Source organism: Pristiophorus japonicus, chromosome 20 (assembly GCF_044704955.1).
Source record: "Pristiophorus japonicus isolate sPriJap1 chromosome 20, sPriJap1.hap1, whole genome shotgun sequence".
Classification (NCBI taxonomy): domain Eukaryota; kingdom Metazoa; phylum Chordata; class Chondrichthyes; family Pristiophoridae; genus Pristiophorus; species Pristiophorus japonicus.
The window spans coordinates 9400560-9424718 of record NC_091996.1 but is presented as its reverse complement, the minus strand read 5'-3'; the positions used below and the strand labels follow the sequence as shown (position 1 = coordinate 9424718).

The 24159-nt window shown below is 47.1% G+C and overlaps 1 protein-coding gene across 3 annotated transcripts in view; it reads right to left on the bottom strand.

Annotated features, from left to right (window-relative positions):
- usp20 (ubiquitin specific peptidase 20) overlaps nt 1–20488 on the bottom strand; it is a 204748-nt gene extending 184260 nt beyond the window's left edge. For all 3 annotated transcript variants that reach the window (XR_011588147.1, XR_011588146.1, XM_070863734.1), the window contains exons 1-2: nt 20383–20488; nt 6443–6540 (exon numbers count right to left, since the gene is read on the bottom strand). Coding sequence is in view for 1 of the 3 variants with exons in the window: in XM_070863734.1 (XP_070719835.1) it covers nt 6443–6523 (81 nt within the window). In the remaining 2 variants the exon portion in view is untranslated. The remainder of the gene's footprint in view (nt 1–6442; nt 6541–20382) is intronic.
- Between the last annotated feature and the right edge of the window lie 3671 nt (nt 20489–24159).

Sequence of the window (24159 nt, the reverse complement as noted above, 5' to 3'; positions counted from 1 at the left end):
GTACATCATTAGTTGCATCCTCAAATTCCACCTGTGGCGGCAAATCAAAACTAAGTATAATATGGTCACTAATAAAACCAGTAGGGAATTCAGGAAAAACTTCTTCACCCAGAGAGTGGTTATAACGTGGAATTTGCTACCACAAGGAGTAGTTGAGGCAAATAACAGATATATTTAAAGGGATGCTAGCGCAATACAGGAGGGAGAAAGGAACAGAATGTTATGCCGATAGGGTTAGAAGAGGGGAGGCTTGTGTGGAGCATAAACAACGACATGGACCAAATGGTCTTTTTCTGCGCTGTACACTGTATGTAATCCTTCGTCCATGAAACCTCGTTCAGTACGTGACGTAGATAACATAGAAACATAGAAACATAGAAACATAGAAACATAGAAACATAGAAACATAGAAACATAGAAAATAGGTGCAGGAGTAGGCCATTCGGCCCTTCTAGCCTGCACCGCCATTCAATGAGTTCATGGCTGAACATTCAACTTCAGTACCCCATTCCTGCTTTCTCGCCATACCCCTTGATCCCCCGAGTAGTAAGGACTTCATCTAACTCCTTTTTGAATATATTTAGTGAATTGGCCTCAACAACTTTCTGTGGTAGAGAATTCCACAGGTTCACCACTCTCTGGGTGAAGAAGTTCCTCCGCATCTCGGTCCTAAATGGCTTACCCCTTATCCTTAGACTGTGACCTCTGGTTCTGGACTTCCCCAACATTGGGAACATTCTTCCTGCATCTAACCTGTCTAACCCCGTCAGAATTTTAAATGTTTCTATGAGGTCCCCTCTCATTCTTCTGAACTCCAGTGAATACAAGCCCAGTTGATCCAGTCTTTTTTGATAGGTCAGTCCCGCCATCCCGGGAATCAGTCTGGTGAACCTTCGCTGCACTCCCTCAATAGCAAGAATGTCCTTCCTCAGGTTAGGAGACCAAAACTGTACACAATACTCCAGGTGTGGCCTCACCAATGCCCTGTACAACTGTAGCAACACCTCCCTGCCCCTGTACTCAAATCCCCTTGCTATGAAGGCCAACATGCCATTTGCTTTCTTAACCGCCTGCTGCACCTGCATGCCAACCTTCAATGACTGATGTACCATGACACCCAGGTCTCTTTGCACCTCCCCTTTTCCTAATCTGTCACCATTCAGATAATAGTCTGTCTCTCTGTTTTTACCACCAAAGTGGATAACCTCACATTTATCCACATTATACTTCATCTGCCATGCATTTGCCCACTCACCTAACCTATCCAAGTCGCTCTGCAGCCTCACAGCATCCTCCTCGCAGCTCACACTGCCACCCAACTTAGTGTCATCCGCAAATTTGGAGATACTACATTTAATCCCCTCATCTAAATCATTAATGTACAGTGTAAACAGCTGGGGCCCCAGCACAGAACCTTGCGGTACCCCACTAGTCACTGCCTGCCATGCAGGGTTCACTGCTCCCTGTGCCAAACAGGGAGAGTGATTACGTGCACAGCACCAGAACTGCACTATGCTGATGTCCACATGATGGTTTTATCAAGCTTTAACCTAAAATCGGAAACAAAGACTTGGGATTTATATAGCACCCTTCACGACCACCAGACGTCTCAAAGTGCTTTATAGCCAATGAAGTACTTTTGGAGTATGGTCACTGTTGTAATGAAGGAAACGCGGCAGCCAATTTGCACACAGCAAGCTCCCACAAACAGCAATGTGATAATGACCAGATAATCTGGTATTTTTTTTGTTATGTTGATTGAGGAATAAATATTGGCCAGGACACTGGAGATAACTCCCCTGCTCTTCTTCGCAATAGTGCCATGAGATCTTTTACGTCCACTTGAGAGCGCAAACGGGGCCTGTGTTTAACGTCTCATCCGAAAGTCAAGGCTTGGATAGGTGTTTGCTCACTGAAATCCTGAAGTTAAATTACGGAACTCAAATTCCAAGGGGAGGCATGTGAGTAGAACACATATATGCCAGTCAATCAGCAGTAATAGAATTTGTAAAGCAAAGTACCACTGGTTGCCCATCGAAAAGGACACAGGCTGGATATTTTATCAATGTATGTACGGAACACAGGAGTTCCCTACCATGCTATCAGTTTTAAAGTTTTTCCACTCCATTGCTAGACAAGATAACAGCACAACACATGAAGTATTTTGTTTAAGTTATTTATATATTTTGCTTGCTACTAGAGAGGAAACACAGAAGATGCGGTATGCGTTACTGTAGGAGTGATTTCTGCTGATGGGAAGATCTTCGTTGACAAGTATTTATTATTGACTCACAAAAATACTCTCAAGTTTTCGAGTTTTGACTAATTCTCAGCTGGGTTGTGTAGTGTGATAAACAACGCTTATTTTTAGCAACCACCCGACAAACAGCTGCTGTTCTGAAAAAGACCAGGTCTTTACTTGCGCAAGTTTCTGCTGGCTTTTGGGCCTGTGCTGATGTGCCTGTCTGTTCTGCAACAGTATGACCATGCAGCAGGTGGCAGGGGCAGAAAGAACAGGAATGAATACTCGGCGTTCAATCTTTTTCTTAGCCACCTGCAAAAAAAAAATTGCTCATCTTTAGACGCAGCAGTAGCTGGTCAGAATGAAAGTGTACAATTATTTCCCACTTGTCCACCATTTTAGCAAATCTGTTTTTGGAGTAAGCAATACTTTACCTCTGTGTGTTCTTTAATAGATCATGCATGCAATTCCTAAACTAGTGCCCTCCACTTCAATTCTAAAGTAGGATGCCTGCGAGTTAGTGACTCATTTTAATGCCTTCTGCAGACGAAAAGAACTAAAGCTTTCTGTTTGGAGATGTGCCCTTCGACAGTGCAAGAAGAAAATTTGCTTAAAAGTTAGGTCTGATCGTCTCAGTTGGATAAGACATGATGTACACTGAAAGAAGAATGAGAATTTAAATAAGATTATCTTGAAAATAATGTGACAGTTTCCATCTCCCAGGTGATCCGCAGGGACCTGGACTGAAGCCTCAACATTTCCCCGTAAATTTATTTTTCAAAAAGTTAAATTTTTGTTTTAAATAATCAATTAAATTCCATTTTGATTCATTTTAAATATGCGATGTGTTTTTAAAATTTATTTTAAGTGCGTGTGTGTTTTCAATGGGGATTCCTCTACTTTGATTGGTTGGGCCGGCCCATGTGATCCCAGGGACGCATGCGAAGCGCCTATGTCCCTGGGATACATGGTCCTCTACGTAGGTCTTCGCGAAGTGGTCCAGGACCGCAAGTCTCCGAACCTCCTGAACCACCAGGTAAGTCCAGAGAACTTTTTCAGGCCGGAGGCATCCGCCCGCAGGAAGCTTCTGACCACAATTTCTGGGTCAATATTTTTTATATATTCCTTTGCCTACACATTTCAATTTTACCCTCTTACAATTTTTAAAGCTGAGAATACACAGCAAGATGGTTGCAAGATGCAGGAGTTGGGAGGTAGATATTTGGAATTTAGCAGAACAAGGGAGAGGAATGGGTTGAGCTGTACTGGAGAGCAATCCTGTATTTTGGTAGCACTGGGGAACAGTGCTGGGTTAGACAGAACTAGGGTATGGGTCCTGGATTCGACAGCACTGCACAGGGGCTGCTGGGCTTTGGCAGCAAGGAGGTCATTTGATCTCACATCATTGGGGAGGGAGGGAAACTTAAGTCTTAGCACAACTGGGGGTGAACTTTCTCGCTCTGCCTCTCTCACTTTCTGTGTTCAAGTCCCACTCCAGAGACTTGAGCACAAAAATCTAGACTGACCACTCCAGTGCAGTACTGAGGGAGCGCCGCACTGTCGTAGGTGCGTCTTTCAAATGAGATGTTAAACCGAGGCCCCGTCTGCCCTCTCAGGTGAACATAAAATATCCCTAGGCACTATTTAGAAAAGAGGAGCAGGGGAGTTATCCCTGGTGTCCTGGCCAATATTTATCACTCAATCAACATAACAAAAAGCAGATTATCTGGTCATTGTGGGAGCTTGCTGTGCGCAAATTGGCTGCCGCATTTCCCACATTACACTGCACTCCAAAAGTATTTCATTGGCTGCAAAGTGCTTTGACCCGTCTGGTGGTCGTGAAAGGCACTATATAAATCCAATCTTTCTTTTCTTACCCCATGCAGCAGCAACGATGTGGTAATGAGTACTATATTTACTGAACTGGCTGAAGTTTAGGTCAGATTAATTAATTTCTGTGCCTAGTATCTATCAGCAAATATGGGGCAGCTTATAAATCTGTATTATGTTTTGATCGATCCCAACACTGAGTGGAGGCTCCAAACAGAGGAAGACTGGCAGCAGGACCTGGTTACCCACGCCACAGTGCAAGAATCATTGGCCAAGGAAAGTATAAAGGAAAAAAACTTGCATTTACATAATGCTTTTCATGACCTCAACGTCCCAGTGTTTCACCAGCAACAAATTACTTTTGAAGTGCAATCACTTTTGTAATGCAAGGGAATTCAGCAGGTGATATTGCACAGCAAAGCCCCATAAACAACAATGAAATAAATGACCAGGTAATCTGTTTTTGGTGGTGTTGGTTGAGGGATAAATGTTGGCCAGCACTAGGAAAACTACATTGCTCTTCTTCGAATAATGCCAAGGGATCTTTTACATCAGGTGGACTGGTTTAATGTCTTATCCCAAAGACGCCTCAGTGCGGCACTGACTCAGTACTGCACTGACGTGTCAGCCTAGGTTATGTCAGGGGTATAGCTTAAACCCAAAGCCTCCAATTCAGGAGAAAGTGTTGCACTGAGCCAAGAATACAATAAGGGACATCAATCAATATTAGCCAGACTATCGATACAATTATTGCTAACATGGCTGTGGAAATATTATCATACTGGTGGTGATTATAAAAGAAAGACTTGGATTTATCATGATCATAGGCAGTCCGTCGAACGAGGATGACTTGCTTCCACATGAATTCACAGATGTTTCAATGAAGGACCCGATGTTCCAGTCCTGAACTCCAACTGAAGAGGTGGAAGATGCCTGTGCGTGGATTTTTTTAAACGTGTGGTGAGCGTTGCACATCAGCCACCACACGGACTTGACAGAGCTAGGTCTTTATCCAGTGGCAAGGGTTAACCAGGACGCTTGGAGACTTGCTCTGCTGCACGGACCTAGTGTGTGCACATATCGCAGTGTGGGCCGGCTCGTGCTGTGCCTGGGCCCTCAGCTCTTCTGGGCCCCATATCGTTGCGCCTCCGCCACGATCTCACACCCCTCCTCAGCCACGATCTCTTGCCGCTCCTTCGCCACAAAAACATTCGTTGCACCTCTGCCACAATCGCTCACCGCACCTCCGCATCAAACATTCGGCGAATCTCTGCCACGATCACTCGCCGCTCCTCCGCCTCAATTACTCACCGCACCTCCGCCACGATCCCTCGCCCCGCTCATCCGTCCCGACGTACCCGGGCCCCGCCGATGTTCCTGCCCACGCTCCAAACGCTGACCTGGGTTTTGATGACGTCACCCAGTCGCCCACCTCAAAATCGTCACACACTTGGAGCAGCTCGTGCTGGAAGTTGTAGTGGTATGCCGCTCTAGCTCTTTTATAGCCCGACCCGCGGAGGTGTTCTCTCGCAGGTCGGGGGGGGCCACGTACACAACACCGCTCAGCCACGACATTTCTGCAGGAACCGATCTGCTCAATCACACCCTCACCACCACCTTTGATGCCCTAGTCTCTATTTAAAAAAAATGACTCTCTCTCACCCTGGCCGTTTCCCCTGGTATAGCCTTGATCTTCGCTTCCTTAAACCCCAAGGACGCAGACTTGAACGAATCTGGCGGACAACTAATTCGTCACCAAATCTGGCTGGACAACAGAAAGCATTATTGGGTCCTGCTCTCGTTTACCTGCTCTGGTAGACTTGGATTTATATAGCACATTTCACCACCAGTGGATGTCTCAAAGCGCTTTACAGCCAATGAAGTACTTTTGGAGTGTAGTTACTGATATAATGTGGGGAATTCAGCAGCCAATTTGCGCACAAGCAAGCTCCCACAAACAGCAATGTGATAATGACCAGGTAATCTGTATTTTTGTTATGTTGGTAGTGGGATAAATATTGGCCAGGACACCGGGGATAACTCTCCTGCTCTTCTTCGAAATAGTGCCGTGGAATCTTTCACATCCACTGGAGAGTGCAGACGGGTCCTCGGTTTAACGTCTCATCCCAAAGATGGCAGCTCTGACAGTGCAGTGCTCCCTCAGCACTGAACTGAGAGTGTCAGCCTAGATTTTGTGTGCTCAAGTCCATAGAGTGGGACTTGAACCCACAACCTTCTGACTCAGAGGCAAGAGTGCTACCCACTGAGCCACAGCTGACACTGTCATAAGAGAGTTTCAAATAGCATTTCAGGCTGCATATACTTTGTGTGTCTTGCCCACTCAATCTATAAGCTCAGCAACCCGTTTACCTTTGATTTCTGTAACAGCTCCTCCTTGGTGATCTCGCCTATTGAATCCAGATGAGTGCAGATATCAGCTGCATTAGACATCTTCCCAAACTTTGACACTGTAATAAAAATTGCAGCTATTAAGATCAAAACATAATACAGATTTATAAGAGTCATGTATGCAAACTCTTTGTATTCACTATGTAACTATGAAACTATGTGCGATGTAGCACCTGAGAGCGCTGCTGTTGGAGGCCCCAGATGTGCAGGGGCATATAAAAGGCGGTCAGCCATGCTGCCCCTCACTTTACAGTCACATTAAATGGACTGAAGTCACAGTACAAGGCCTCGTGGAGTTATTCGATGGTAATTGCAGACATAACAACTGGCGACGAGTTACAGATCACGAACTTTTACGCAGTCATGGCTGCCGTTGGTGTTTTATAAAAGTATGCAGAGGGTGAAGATTGGGAGCCTTTATCGAGCGGCTTGACCAGCACTTCGTGGCCAACGACCTGGACGGCGAGACACTGGAAGAAAAACGCAGGGTGATTCTTTTGACCAGCTGCGGATCCATGGTCTACGGCCTCATCAGGGATCTGCTTGCACCAGTGAAACCAAATGGAGAAGTCATACGCAGAGCTGCACACGCTGATTTAGGAACACCTCAAACCAACGGAGAGCATCTTAAAAGCCAGGTATCGCTTCTACACACACTGCTGCCCAGAGGGCCAGGACGTGGCGAAGTATGTCGCCGACTTAAGACAGCTCGCAGGACCGTGTGAATTCGCGGGATTTTTGAACGATGCACTGCGAGACGCTTTTGTGATGGGCATAGGCCACGAGGATATCCTTCGCAAGCTACTGGCTGCCGAAACCCTTGACCTGAAGAAGGCCATCACCACAAGCCAGGCGTTCATGTCCTCGAGTTGCGATACCATACAGATGACTTCCTACCAGAATCAGTGCTGGCTGGCAAGTACAGTACGTAAAATAACGCCGATTGCAGGCAGAACTGTTGAACTAATAAGAACTGTACAGAGCAGAGCCTACATGCCTGCTGCTGCTAAGCCGCCATGGGGTGTAAATGCAAAATCATTAACACAATGCTGGCGGTGCGGGGGTAATCATGGGGCCCATCAATGTCGATTTAAAGACTATGCGTGCAAAAACAGCAGAACAAGGGGCCACCTCCAGCGAATGTGCAAACGTACTGCGACTCACCAGTCGGCAGAAGAGTACCGATCCAGCGCGGATCACAAAGGACAAACTAGAGCGGCAACTCAGCCCAAGGGAGCAGTGTGTGGGGTGCACACCTTCTCCACAAAAAGTCCTCCCACGATGATAAAAGTCAAATTAAATGGCATTCCTGTATCCATGGAGCTGAACACGGGGGCGAGTCAGTCAATTATAAGCCAGAAGGTATTTGAAAGGCTGTGGAGCAACAACAAAGCACAAAGACCCAAGCTGAGCCCGATTCAGATAAAGCTGCGCACTTACACCAAGGAACTGATATCAGTTATTGGCAGTGCGAATGTGAAAGTATCCTATGATGGAGAGGCACACGAGCTGCCACTGTGGATTGTACCAGGTGATGGGCCAACGCTGCTTGGCAGAAGCTGGATGGGGAAGATTCGGTGGAACTGGGAAGATGTCAAAAGTATTAACGTCAGTGGACAATGTTTCCTGTGCTCAAGTGCTGAGCAAGTTCCCATCTTTATTTGAACCAGGCATCGGCAGCTTCACAGGTGCCAAAGTACAGATCCACTTGGTCCCCGAGGCACGGCCCGTTCATCAGAAGGCTCGAGCGGTCCCCTACTTGATGAGGGAGAAAGTGGAGATCGAATTGGACAGACTTCAATGCGAGGGAATCATATCGCCAGTCGAGTTCAATGAGTGGGCCAGCCCGATTGTTCTGGCACGGTCAGAATCTGCGGCGACGAAAGTAACGATCAACCGAGTCTCGTTACAGGACCAATACCCACTACCCAAAGCAGATGACCTTTTTGCGACATTAGCAGGGGGAAAGGCGTTCACCAAGCTGGATCTAACCTCCGCTTACATGACCCAGGAGCTGGTTGAGTCATCGAAAAAATTAACATGCATTAACACGCACAAAGGACCTTTCGTGTACCACAGGTGCCCGTTCTGGATTCGCTCAGCTGCAGCCATATCCAAAGAAACATGGAGAGCCTGTTGAAATCGGTTCCACGCACCATCGTATTTCAGGACGACATCCTCATCACCGGACGCGACACCTCCGAACACCTGCACAACCTGGAAGAAGTTTTAAGTCGACTAAACAGACTCCGGTTGAAACGATCCAAATGTGTCTTCCTGGCGCCAGAGGTAGAATTCCTGGGGAGGAAGATTGCGACAGACAGCATCAGACCTGTGGACTCGAAGACAGAGCCCATCAAGAATGCACCCACAGCACGAAATGTAACGGAGCTGCACTCGTTCCTGGGACGACTCAACTATTTCAGTTACTTTCTTCCAGGGTTGAGCACCTTGCTGGAACCGTTGCACAAGCGGTTACGCAAGGGAGACGACTGGGCTTGGAGTAAAAATCAAGAGGCCGCCTTTGAGAAGGCCAGAAACCTGCTGTGTTCGAATAAGGTGCTGGTATTATATGACCCATGTAAACGTCCAGTTTTAGCATGTGATGCATCATTGTATGATGTCGGGTGTGTTTTGCAGCAAGCCAATGCAGTGGGCAAGCTCCAACCGGCTACATATGCGTCCAGAAGCCTATCAAAGGCCGAAACAGGCTACAGCATGGTCGAAAAGGAGGCTTTTTAATCTGTGTTTATAGTGTAAAAAAGATGCACCAATATTTGTTCGGACTCAGGTTCGAGTTAGAGATGGACCACAAGCCCCTAATCTCACTGTTTTCGGAAAGCAAAGGCATAAATACCAATGCTTCGTCTCGAATCCAAAGATGGGCACTAACACTGTCTGCCTACGACTATGTGATCTGCCACAGGCCAGGCACTGAAAACTGTGCCGATACTCTCAGCCGACTACCATTGCCCACCACCGGGGTGGAAACAGCGCAGCCCGCAGACCTGCTACTGGCCATGGATACCTTTGATGGCGAAGGGTCACTTGTAACGGCCCGCCAAATTAAGATCTGGACCAGCCAGGATCCTCTGCTATCCCTTGTAAAAAGTTGCGTCCTCAATGAGAGCTGGTCAGCGATCCCTAGAGACATGCAAGACGAGATCAAGCCGTTTCACCGTCGTAAAGACAAAATGTCGATCCATTCAGATCGCCTGTTATGGGGCAATTGCGTTATCTTGCCAAACAGAGGCAGGGAAACCTTCATACGTGACCTACACAGCACCCACCCAGGCATTGTCATGATAAAGGCTATTGCCAGGTCCCACGTCTGGTGGCCCAGCATTGACTCGGACCTGAAGTCGTGCGTGCACCAGTATAACACATGCTCACAACTGAGCAATGCTTTCAGGGAGGCTCCACTTAGTCTCTGGTCCTGGCCCTCAAAACCATAGTCCAGGATCCATGTGGATTATGCGGGCCCCTTTCAGGGAAAGATGTTCCTGGTTGTTGTGGACGCCAATCCAAATGGATTGAATGTGTAATAATGGCATCCAGCACGTCCGCAGCCACCATTGAAAGCCTCAGGGCCATGTTTGCCACCCATGGCTTACCCGACATTCTTGTCAGTGACAATGGTCCGTGCTTCACCAGCTCGGAAATTCAATGAATTCACGACCCGTAATGGCATCAAGCATGTCAGATCTGCCCCGTTCAAGTCCGCATCCAACGGCCAAGTGGAGCGGGCAGGCCAAACCATAAAGCAGAGCTTGAAACGTTTCACGGAAGGCTCCTTACAAACCCGCCTGTCCCGGGTACTGTTCAGCTACAGGACACGACCCCACTCATTTACCGGGGTTCCCACTACAGAATTACTAATGAAACGAACACTCAAAACCAGGCTCTCCTTAATACACCCTGACCTCATTAATCAGGTGGAAACCAGGCGTTATCAGCAAAACACGTACCATGATCGCGCGGCTGTATCACGTGACATCACTGTAAACAACACGGTGTTTGTGCTGAATTATGGTCAGGGCCCAAAATGGGTCGCCGGCACTGTATTAGCCAAGGAGGGGAATAGAGTGTTTGTTGTCAAACTGCTTAACAGTCAAATGTGCAGAAAACATTTGGACCAAACCAAATTACGATTCACAGATAACCAGGAACCACCGGAAGAGGACCTCATCTTCACCGACACACGCCCAATCGACAACAGACCTCGTTGCCAACCACGAGGATGATCCCACCATCCCCAACAGTCCAGCCCAACCAGTCCCGCTGCAAGACAACAGTGGCCCAACCAATCAGACGGTCAACCAGGGAACGCAGGGCTCCGGGTCGCCTTAACCTGCAATCAACTCGCGTCAAAGACTTTGGGGGGGGGGAGGGGCATAATGTCATGTATGCAAACTCTTTGGATTCACTATGTAACTATGTATGATGTACAACCTGAGGGCGCTGCTGTTGGGAGGCCCCAGAGGTTACCTGCCCAGGTGTGCAGGGGCATATAAAAGGCTGCCCCTTACTTTGCAGTTGTATTAAATGAACTGAAGTCACACAGCTCTTACTCACAGTACAAGGCCTCGTGGAGTTATTCGATGGTAATTGCAGACATAACAATAAGCTGCCCCATTATTGCTAATAGATACTAGGCACAGAAATTAATTAATCTGACCTCAACTTCAGCCAGTTCAGTAAATATAATACTCATTACCACATCATTGCTGCTGCATGGGGTAAGAAAGGTTGGATTTATATAGCACCTTTCACAACCACAAGGCATCTCAAAGCACCTTGCAGCCTATGAAGTACTTTTGGAGTGCAGTCACTGTTGTAATGTGGGAAATGCAACAGCCAATTTGCAAACAGCAAGCTCCCACAAACAGCAATGCGATAATGACCAGATAATCTGCTTTTTGTTATGTTGTTTGAGGGATAAATATTGGGCCCAGGACACCAGGGATAACTCCCCTGCTCTTCTTCGAAATAGTGCCATGGGATCTTTTACGTGCACCTGAGAGAGCAGACGGGGCCTCGGTTTAACGTCTCATCCGAAAGATGGCACCTCCGACAGTGCAGCACTGCACTGGAGTGTCAGCCTAGATTTATGTGCTCGGGTCCCTGGAGTGGGACTTGAACCCACAACCTTCTGGCTCAGAGGCGAGTGTGCTGCCCACTGAGCCACGGCTGACATTACTTATTAGCACATAGATGCTGCTGCATGGGGTGAGAGAAGAGGGCTCAGAATATGAAGAACATTTTGAACAGTTGACTGACCTGCTAACTCTCAAACAAAATGTCTAGTTAGATCTCCATTAAGAGAGGCATTCTGAGGCCTTTTAAAACCAAAGTTTGAGCATCACAATGATAACGTAGTCAGACTGTAAATATACAGAAAATATTTCAACATGTATGGCAACCTTATAAAATATGGCACAACATTTTGCAGCCCCAGTAATCTTATATATCAGAACAAAGTGAAACAGGCACCTTAGGACACCTGTTGGGCATTATCTTGTTTTAGATCACTCTGAAGTACTAGTAATGGGAATGATATTCAACGTCACGGTTAAAAGGTCGTTTCTTCCCTCCCTTTTCTCCCGTCATGTATGTAGACCATGTATGCTAACTGTATAGTCACATAAGGTGTGCCACCAGAAGGCACTGCAGTGGGAGGCCCGAGGGTCACCTTCACCTGCATAGGTGTGTAGGGCCCAGTATAAAAGGCTGCTCACCATGCTTGTGCTTCACTCTGGAGTTACAATAAATGCGACTAAGGTCACAGCAGCTCAAGTACAATACTAGACCTCGTGGAGTCATTCATAAGAGTATTAAAGACATAGCATCCCCCTCCCCTGAAACTTTTGACTGCTTGTTGGGATTACGATTCCCGACCCATGGCAGTCATTGTCCAGGTGGCAATTATTTGTGTGTAAACTTTGACGCTGAGCACAGGTAGATGAATTAACCACGGTGGCATTGCAACCAAGTCAAATCCGGTTATCACTCAATGTCCACATACACACATTTCTGCGGAAGTCACTGGATAGTGATCAGAGCAGGATTCCTGGCTGATTTTTTACTCGCTATCCCAAGGCACAGAGAGACCAGTTATACACCCCAAACCGCAGCTCAGAATAAAGTCAACTTGTTCAGCATAGAGCTGGAATTGAACACGAGACCTCCATGGGCCTCAGCTCCTCACTGAATCAATTCACAGCCATTAGAGACAGATTGCAGGTAGCTACTCAACCAGTTTTACTGTAACTTTCCAGTCATGGGCAGCTTGCAATATTGAAAAATGCACATCTGCTAACTTGTTACTTGTCTTTTGCAATAGATCAGGGATGAATTGTGATTTTAAGACTCAGGGCAGTGAACATGGATGCACAATGTCACTCTAATGCTGCGGAGGAGGAGTCCCCTTGCTGATCCCAGTCACCTTGCTGTGGGGAGAGTGGGCAAGAAACATGCTGACCCGGCATTGCTTCAGAGAAACAATTCTATCCTCTGAAATCCAATTCTCTTCCACCCAAATGGAAAATCAAACTCGGAGCCCTGGATGGGCTGTCACTGGGCTCACTGAGAGGGGGATGTGCGGTTCTGTCTATGCAATCCTCAGGAGAAGCCAGGGTCAATTGTAAGACAGAAACAATTTGCCCAGTCGATAGGCAGCTTGGAAAGTGGTCCCACATCTCTTCATTCTCAATGGCTTCTCCACATCCCAACCACACAGCGGCAGCCAGGCAGAAAACACGTGTGTGTGTGTGTGTGTGTGTGTGTTTGAGGGGGGGTAGGTGTTTTATTTTTAACGTGTTCTGTTTTTTCACAAAAACATCACAGCTGAGCAAATCAGACTGAAGATGCAGTGTCTGAGGCTGAACCACACTGTTCGCAAACTTGGTGTCGTGTCTGACCCTGAAATGAGCTTCCGACCACATATCCGCAGCATAACTAAAACTGTCTATTTCCACCTCTGTAACATTCCCCATCTCCGCCGTTACCTCAGCTTATCTGCTGCTGAAACCGTCATCCATGCCTTTGTTATCTCTAGACTTGACTATTCCAACGCACTGTTGGCTGGTCTCCCACATTGTACCCGACACAAACTTGAGGTCATCCAAAACTCAGCTGCCTGTGTCTTAACTCGCACCAAGTCCCGTCACTCCTGTGCTCGCTGACCTACATTGGCTCCCAGTTAAGCAATGCCTCGATTTCAAAATTCTTATCCTTGTTTTTAAATCCCTCCATGGCCTCACCCCTCCCTATCTCTGTAATCTCCTCCAGCCCCCACAACCCCACCGCCCCGAGATATCTGCACTCCTCTAATTCTGTCCTCTTGAGCATCTCTGAGTGTAATCGCTCAACCATTGGTGGCCATGCCTTCAGCTGCCTGGGCCCTAAGCTTTGGAATTCCCTCTCTAAACCTCTCTTTCCTCCTTTAAGACGCTCCTTTCGGTAGCTTTCAGCCGTTTTTTTTTCGTTCACGGGATGTGGGCGTCGCTGGCGAGGCCAGCATTTATTGCTCATTCCCAATTGCCTTTGAGAAGATGGTGGTGAGCTGCTGCAGTCCCAGCTTGTTTGGAGCAGTTTGAAATGACTGAGTTGCTTGCTGGACATCCCCACTGACACCTGGAAGTCCCTGGCCAAAGACTGCCCTAAGTGGAGAAAGTGCATCCGGGAGGGCGCTGAGCACTTCGAGTCTCAACGTTGAGAGCGTGCAGAAATCAAGCACAGTCAGCGGAAAAAGCGTGCGGTAAACCAGTCCCACCCACCCCTTTCCTTAACGACTATCTGTTGCACCTGTGACAGGGTCTGTGGCTCTCGTATTGGACTGTACAGCCACCAAAGAACTCACTTCAGGGGTGGAAGCAAGTCTTCCTCGATTCCAAGGGACTGCCTATAATGATGATGATATTAAGAGTCAGCCACATTGCTATGGGTCTGGAGTCACATATCGGCCAGACTGGGTAAGGACGGCAGATTTCCTTTCCTAAACCAGATGGGTTTTTACGATAATCTGGTAGTTTCATGGTCACCATTAGCTTTGAATTAACTGAACAGCTGCCATGGTGCGATTCGAACTCATTTCCCTGGATCATTAACTCTGGACCTCTGCATTACTAGTCCAGTAACATAAACACTTGTGAATCGTTGGAATTCTCTACCCCAGACGGCTGTGGAGGCTCAAGGCAGAGTATATTCAAGGCAGAGATTGATAGATTTTTGGATATTAAAGAAATCAAGGGATATAGGGATAGTGCAGGCAAGTGGAGTTGAGGTAGACGATCAGCCATGATCTTATTGAATGGCGGAGCAGATTCGAGGGGCCGAATGGCCTACTCCTGCTCCTATTTCTTATGTTCTGCCCTTACCCCTATGTGCCCTAATTTCTGCTTAAGTGGCTCAGTGTCAAATTGTTTTTTGTCTTGTAATGATGCTACAAGAAACACTTTGGGACGTTTCCATAGAATCAGAGAAATCTACAGCACGGAAAGAGGCCATTTCGACCCATCGTGTCCGTGCTGGCTGACAAAGAGCTATTCAGCCTACCCACTTTCCAGCTCTTGGTCCGTAGCCCTGCAGGTTACACACTTCATGTGCCTATCCAGATACTTTTTATATGCGGTAAGGGTTTCTGCCTCTACCACCCTTTCAGGCAATGAGTTCCAGACCCCTAGCACCCTCTGGGTAAATAAAAATTCCCTTTCACATCCCCTCTAAATCTCCTACCACTTATATTTTAAATATATGCCCCCTGGTTGTTGACCCCTCTGCTAAGGGAAACAGGTCCTTCCTATCAACTCTATCTAGGTCCCTCATAATTTTATACACTTCAATAAGGTATCCCCTCAGCCTTCTCTGTTCCAAAAAAAACAAACCCCAACCTATCCAATCTTTCCTCATAGCTAAAATTCTCCAGTTCCAAGCAACATCCTCGTAAATCTCCTCTGTGCCCTCTCCAGTGCAATCATATCTTTCCTGTAATGTAGTGACCAGAACTGCATGCAATACTGTAGCTGTGGCCTAACTAGTGTTTTATACAGTTCAAGCATAACCTCCCTGCTCTTGTACTCCATGCCTCAGTTAATATAGGCAAGTATTCCGTATGTCTTCTTAGCCACCTTATCTACCTGTCCTACCTTCAGGGATCTGTGGACATGCACTCCCAGGTCCCATTTAATGTGTATGCCCTTGATTTATTAGCCCACCCCTTATCATCACAATCTCATAATCATCATGACTGTAGGACGTCTAAAGCGCTTTACAGACAATTAAGTACATTGTTGTAATGTAGAAAACGCAGCAGCTAATTTGCGCACATCAAGCTCCCACAAACAGCAATGTGATAATGATCAGATAATCTGTTTTTGTTATGTTGAGTGAGGGATAAATATTGGCCAGGACACCCGGGATAATTCCACTGCTCTTCTTCAAAATAGTGCAGTGGGATTTTTGCATTCACCTGAGGGGGCAGACGGGGACTCGGTTTAACGTCTTATCCGAAAGACAGCACCTCCGACAGTGCAGCACTCCCTCAGCACTGCACTGAGAGTGTTATTCGCCGATCCTCCGCCACGATCACCAACCGAATCTCAGCCACGATCCCTCCACCTCGATCACTCGCCGCACCGCCACCACGACCTTCCCGCTCCTCTGCTTTACCAGGTGCAGTGGGAGATCGTGGCGAAGGTGCGGTGAGTATTTGTGACGGAGGAGCGACGAAAGATCGTGGTAGAGGTGCGGCAAATGAGGGTACGGGTCACAAAAGCACCGAGGGACTATGGGGAACATAGGTCAGCCCACACTGCAATGTGTGCGCACAGTAGGTCTGTGCAGCAGAGCAGGTCTCCAGGTCAACCCTTGTCATTGAATAAACATAACATAAGAAAAACAAGCAGGAGTAGCCCATACGGCCCCTCGAGCCTGCTCCGCCATTTAATACGATCATGGCTGATCCGATCATGGACTCTGGTCCACTTCCCTGCCCGTTCCCCATAACCCCTTATCGGTTAAAGGCCTCGCTCTGTCAAGCCCATGTGGTGGCTGATGTGCAACGGTCACCACACGTTTAAAAAAAATCCATGCACAGGAATCTTCTACTCTTTCAACTGGAGTTCAGGACTGGAATATCAGGTCCTTCATTGAAACATCTGTGAACTCATGGGGAAGCAAGTCATCCTTGTTCGAGGGACCACCTATGATGATGGGAGTGTCAGCGTGGATTTTGTTGTGTTCAAGTCCCTGGAGTGGGGACTTGAACCCACAACCTTGACTCAGAGGCGAGAGAGACTGCTGCCCACTGAGCCACTGGCTGACACTCCAGCACTAAATCAAACGGGTTGGCGGGTGGCATCTATGGTAAGGCAGATTGTCAACGACATATAGGAGTGGGGGCTTTACAAGTTCAATTATCTTAACCGATAAGGGATTAAGGGGCTATGGGGAGCGGGCAGGGAAGTGGACCCGAGTCCATGATCAGATCAGTCATGATCGTATTAAATGGTAGTGCAGGCTCGAGGGGCCGGCCATTTGGCCTACTCCTGCTCCTATTTCTTACGTTCTTATCATCATCATAGGCAGTCCCTCGGAATTGAGGAAGATTTGCTTCCACTCTTAACATGAGTCCTTAGGTGGCTGAACCTAAGGCCCGTGAGTTCAGGAGTTTGGGTGGCAGTCGGAGGAGGCGGGAGACCGGGGAGATCGAGGAGGCCTGTAAAAGGCCCGTGAGTTCAGGAGTTCGGGCAGCAGTCGGAGGAGGCCAGCTGGTGCAGCTGCTGGGGCAGAAGGTAAACAAAGAAGTAGAAAGAAATCGAAAGGAGACGTCACAGCCAAAGGGGTAAGTGATTGGCTGGTGATTGGTGAGTAGTTTTTCTTTTTCTTTACTAGTAGGTAACCTTTATCATTGTTGTTGCCAAATTAAGTTAATCTAAGGGTTAAGTCATGGCAGGAGAGCTCGGACACGTGTCATGCACCTCCTGTGCTATGTGGGAAGTCAGGGATTCTTCCAGTGTCCCTGACGACTACATGTGCGGGAAGTGTATCCTGCTGCAGCTGCTGACAGACCGCATTGCGGCACTGGAGCTGCGGGTGGATTCGCTCTGGAGCATCCGCGATGCTTAGAATGCTGTTAATATCACGTTTAGTGAGTTGGTCTACCGCAGATAAAGGTTACACAGACAGATAGGGAATGGATGACCAACAGGAAGAGCAGTGGAAGGAAGGTAGTGCAGAGGTCCCCTGCGGTCATCCGCAATGGATCACATGGATGAACTTCAACAATTGTACATCCCTGTCTGGAGTAAAAATAAAACGGGGAAGGTGGCTCAACAGTCGCTAACAAGGGAAATTAAGGATAGTGTTAAATCCAAGGAAGAGGCATATAAATTGGCCAAAAAAAGCAGCAAACCTGAGTACTGGGAGAAATTCAGAATTCAGCAGAGGAGGACAAAGGGTTTAATTAGGAGGGAGAAAATAGAGTATGAGAGGAAGCTTGCCGAGAACATAAAAACTAACTGCAAAAGCTTCTATAGGTATGTGGAGAGAAAAAGATTAGTGAAAACAAACGTAGGTCCCTTGCAGTCAGATTCAGGTGAATTTATAATGGGGAACAAAGAAATGGCAGACCAGTTGAACAAATACTTTGGTTCTGTCTTCACGAAGGAAGACAGAAAGAACCTTACGGAAGTACTAGGGGACCGAGGGTTTAGTGAGAAGGAGAAACTGAAGGATATCCTTATTAGGCAGGAAACTGTGTTAGGGAAATTGATGGGATTGAAGGCTGATAAATCCCCAGGGCCCGATAGTCTGCATCCCAGAGTACTTAAGGAAGTGGCCCTAGAAATAGTGGATGCATTGGTGATCATTTTCCAACAGTCTATCGACTCTGGATCAGTTCATATGGACTGGAGGGTAGCTAATATAACACCACTTTTTTAAAAAGGGAGAGAAAACACATAATTATAGACCGGTTAGCCTGACATCAGTAGTGGGGAAAATGTTGGAATCAATCATTAAAGATGAAATAGCAGCACATTTGGAAAGCAGTGACATGATCGATCCAAGTCAGCATGGATTTATGAAAGGGAAATCATGCTTGACAAATCTTCTGGAATTTTTTGAGGATGTAACTAGCAGAGTGGATAAGGGAGAACCAGTGGATGTGGTGTATTTGGACATTCAAAAGGCTTTTTGACAAGGTCCTAACAAGAGATTGGTGTGCAAAATAAAAGCACATGGTATTGGGGGTAATGTACTGACGTGGATAGAGAACTGGTTGGCAGACAGGAAGCAGAGAGTCGGGATAAACGGGACTTTTTCAGAATGGCAGGCAGTGACTAGTGGGGTGCCGTGGGGCTCAGTGCTGGGACCCCAGCTATTTACAATATACATTAATGATTTAGATGAAGGAATTGAGTGTAATATCTCCAAGTTTGCAGATGATACTAAGCTGGGTGGCGGTGTGAGCTGTGAGAAGGATGCTAAGAGGCTGCAGGGTGACTTGGACAGGTTAGGTGAGTGGGCAAATGCATGGCAGATGCAGTATAATGTGGATAAGTGTGAGGTTATCCACTTTGGGGGCAAAAACACGAAGGCAGAATATTATCTGAATGGTGACAGATTAGGAAAAGGGGAGGTGCAACGAGACCTGGGTGTCATGGTACACCGGTCATTGAAAGTTGGCATGCAGGTACATCAGGCGGTGAAGAAGGCAAATGGTATGTTGGCCTTCATAGCTAGGGGATTTGAGTACAGGAGCAGGGAGGTCTTACTGCAGTTGTACAGGGCCTTGATGGGGCCTCACCTGGAATATTGTGTTCAGTTTTGGTCTCCTAATCTGAGAAAGGATGTTCTTGCTATTGAGGGAGTGCAGCGAAGGTTCACCAGACTGATTCCCATGATGGCTGGACTGACATATGAGGAGAGACTGGATCGACTGGGCCTTTATTCACTGTAGTTTAGAAGGATGAGAGGGGATCTCAAATAAAATTCTGACTGGATTGGACAGGTTAGATGCGGGAAGAATGTTCCCGATGTTGGGGAAGTCCAGAACCAGGGGACACAGTCTAAGGATAAGGGGTAAGCCATTTAGGACTGAGATGAGGAGAAACTTCTTCACTCAGAGAGTTGTTAAACTGTGGAATTCCCTACCGCAGAGCGCTGTTGATGCCAGTTCATTGGATATATTCAAGGGGGAGTTAGATATGGCCTTTACGGCTAAAGGGATCACGGGGTATGGAGAGAAAGCCAGGAAAGGGGTACTGAGGTGAATGATCAGCCATGATCTTATTGAATGGTGGTGCAGGCTGGAAGGGCCGAATAGCCTAATTCTGCACCTATTTTCTATGTTTCTATTAACAGTCCAGTACGAGAGCCACAGTCCCTGTCACACGTGGGACAGATAGTCGTTGAGGGTAAGGATGGGTGGGACTGGTTTGCCGCACGCTCTTTCCGCTGCCTGCGCTTGACTTTTGCATGTTCTCGGCGACATAGACTCAAGGAGCTCATCAGCCCCCTTCCCGGATGCACTTCCTCCACTTATATGCAGAACGAAACCCACCTTAGGCCATCTATCTATAGGGGACTACAGGTGTCTCCCTCCCCTCAGCCAGCCAGTGAGTCAGTCAGTCACACCCACTCGCTGTCTGCTGTGATATTTGGTGGTGGTAGTAGTGACAGGCGCTATGTAAATGCAAGTGGTTGTGGTTTGGCGGGGGAGCCGCAGGCCAGGAGCGGCCGACAATCCGTGCGCCCAGCAGCTGCCACACTCCAGCCCTGACAGACCCGGGCTCCGCACACAACACACAATAACAACAGCGCACTTACAGCTGAGCAAAAAAAAAACAACAAAGAGACAACCATCACCATAAAAAATAAAAGAGGCCAAAACAATGTACCTGTCTGTCTACCCGCCTCGCCTTTTATTATTTTCTTTCAACCGAGCGCCAGTCGCACCTCCGCCATCTTGCAAGGAGCTGACGCCGCGCGCTGCCTGCTGGGGGTTGTAGTTTCTCCGCCCGCTGCGGTTACCCGGATGCCGGCGGAACTAACAACCGTCTGCAGTGTGCGCAACGCGTTCTGGGAGTTGTAGTTCCACGTCGCCTCCTGCCCATCACTACGTCGGCAGCTTAACGTCAGCTGGGACAACAACAACAACAACAGCAGCAACTTGTATCTCCAAAGCGCCTTTCACGACCACCTTACGTCCCAAATGTACTTTACAGCCAATGACGTACTTTTGTAGTGTAGTCACTGTTGTCGTCCCATCATAGGCAGTCTCTCGGACTTGCTTCCACTCTAAAAGTGAGTTCTCAGGTGGCTGTACTGTCCAATGCTGGAATTACAGTCTCTGTCACAGGTGGGACACACAGTGGTTGAAGGAAAGGGTGGGTGGGACTGGTTTGCCGCATGTTCCTTCCACTGTCTGCGATTGGTTTCTGCATGCTCTTGGCGATGAGACTTGAGGTGCTCAGCGCCCTCCCGGATGCTCTTCCTCCACTTAGGGCGGTCTTTGACCAGGGACTCCCAGGTGTCGGTGGGGATGTTACACTTTATCAAGGAGGCTTTGAGGGTGTCTGTGATGGATCCCTTGGTCATGATCACAGCTTGCATGTCATCGTGGAGCAAACTTTTGGAGGCTGCCGAAATGGAGGAGGATAATAAGAACATAAGAACATAAGAATTAGGAACAGGAGTAGGCCATCTAGCCCCTCGAGCCTGCTCCACCATTCAATAAGATCATGGTTGATCTGGTCGTGGACTCAGCTCCACTTACCCGCCCTCTCCCCGTAACCCTTAATTCCCTTATTGCTTAAAAATCTATCTATCTTTGACTTGAAAACATTCAATGAGCCAGCCTCAACTGCTTCCTTGGGCAGAGAATTCCACAGATTCACAACCCTCTGGGAGAAGAAATTCCTTCTCAACTCGGTTTTAAATTGGCTCCCCCGTATTTTGAGGCTGTGCCCCCTTGTTCTCGTCTCCCCCACCAATGGAAACAACCTCTCTGCCTCTATCTTGTCTATCCCTTTCATTATTTTAAATGTTTCTATAAGATCACCCCTCATCCTTCTGAACTCCAAGGAGTAAAGACCCAGTCTACTCAATCTAACATCATAAGTTAACCCCCTCATTTCTCGAATCAGCCTAGTGAATCGTCTCTGTACCTCTTCCAAAGCTAGTATATCCTTCCTTAAGTAAGGTGACCAAAACTGCACGCAGTACTCCAGGTGCGGCCTTACCAATACCTTATACAGTTGCAGCAACACCTCCCTGCTTTTGTACTCCATCCCTTTCGCAATGAAGGCCACATTCCATTTGCCTTCCTGATTACCTGCTGCACCTGCAAACTAACCTTTTGGGAGGTATCATGGTGCAACGGTAGTGTGTCTGACTCCAGATCAGAAGGTTGCATGTTCAAATCACGTTGCGGTCACTGTTCTTTAATCCTAAAAGAGTTTCATGCACAAGGACCCCCAGGTCCCTCTGCACCACAGCATGTTGTAATTTCTCCCCATTCAAATAATATTCCCTTTTACTGTTTTTTTTCCCAAGGTGGATGACCTCACACTTTCCGACATTGTATTCCATCTGCCAAACCTTAGCCCATTCTCTTAACCTATCCAAATCTCCTTGCAGCCTCTCTGAGTCCTCTACACAACCCGCTTTCCCACTAATCTTAGTGTCATCTGCAAATTTTGTTGCACTACACTCTGTCCCCTCCTCTAGGTCATCTATGGATATTGTAAACAGTTGTGGTCCCAGCACTGATCCCTGCGGCACACCACTAACCACTGATTTCCAACCAGAAAAGGATCCATTTATCCCGACTCTCTGCTTTCTGTTCGCCAGCCAATTCTCTATCCATGCTAATACATTTCCTCTGACTCCACGTACCTTTATCTTCTGCATTAACCTTTTGTGTGGCACCTTATCGAATGCCTTTTGGAAATCTAAATACACCACATCCATCGGTACACCTCTATCCACCATGCTCGTTATATCCTCAAAGAATTCCAGTAAGTTAGTTAAACATGATTTCCCTTTCATGAATCCATGCTGCGTCTGCTTGATTGCACTATTCCTATCCAGATGTCCCGCTATTTCTTCCTTAATGATAGTTTCAAGCATTTTCCCCACTACAGATGTTAAACTAACCGGCCTATAGTTACCTGCCTTTTGCCTGCCCCCTTTTTTAAACAGAGGCGTTACATTAGCTGCTCTCCAATCCGCTGGTACCTCCCCAGAGTCCAGAGAATTTTGGTAGATTATAACAAATGCGTCTGCTATAACTTCTGCCATCTCTTTTAATACCCTGGGATGCATTTCATCAGGACCAGGGGACTTGTCTACCTTCAATCCCATTAGCCTGTCCAGCACTACCTCCCTAGTGATAGTGATCATCTCAAGGTCCTCCCTTCCCACATTCCTATGACCAGCAATTTTTGGCATGGTTTTTGTGTCTTCCACTGTGAAGACGGAAGCAAAATAATTGTTTAAGGTCTCAGCCATTTCCACATTTCCCATTATTAAATCCCCCTTTTCATCTTCTATCTGTAAAAGCTTTTACTATCTGTTTTTATGTTTTGCGCAAGTTTACCTTCGTAATCTATCTTCCCTTTCTTTATTGCTTTTTTAGTCATTCTTTGCTGTTGCTTAAAATCTTCCCAATCCTCTAGTTTCCCACTAACCTTGGCCACCTTATACGCATTGGTCTTTGATTTGATACTTTCCTTTATTTCCTTGGTTATCCACGGCTGGTTATCTCTTCTCTTGCCGCCCTTCTTTTTCACTGGAATATATTTTTGTTGCGCATTATGAAAGAGCTCCTTAAAAGTCCTCCACTGTTCCTCAATTGTGCAACCGTTTAGTCCTTGTTTCCAGTCTACTTTAGCCAACTCTGCCTTCATCCCACTGTCGTGCCCTTTGTTTAAGCATAGTACGCTCGTTTCTGACACAACTTCCTCATCCTCAATCTGTATTACAAATTCAACCATATTGTGATCACTCATTCCGAGAGGATCTTTTACGAGGAGATCGTTTATTTTTCCTGTTTCGTTACACAGGACCAGATCCAAAATGGCTTGCTCCCTTGTAGGCTCTGTTACATACTGTTCTAAGAAACAATCCCGTATGCATTCTATGAATTCCTCCTCCAGGCTACCCCCTGCGATTTGATTTGACCAATCGATATGTAGGTTAAAATCCCCCATAACTACTGCCGTTCCTTTTTCACATGCCTCCATTATTCCCTTGATTATTGCCCGCCCCACCATGAAGTTATTATTTGGGGGCCTATAAACTGCGCCGACCAGTGACTTTTTCCCCTTACTATCTCTAATCTCCACCCACAATGATTCAACATTTTGTTCATTGTAGCCAATATCATCCCTCACAACTGCCCTGATATCATCCCTTATTAACAGAGCTACCCCATCTCCCTTCCCTTCCTGCCTATCTTTCCGAATCGTCAGATACCCCTGTACGTTTAATTCCCAGTCCTGGCCACCTTGCAACCATGTCTCTGTAATGGCCACCAAATCATACCCATTTGTAATGATTTGTGCCGTCAACTCATTTACTTTATTTCTAATGCTGCGTGCATTTAGGTAGAGTGTTTTCATCCTCGTTTTTAAACCATGATTTTTAGTTTTTACCCCTCCTGCAGCCCTTTT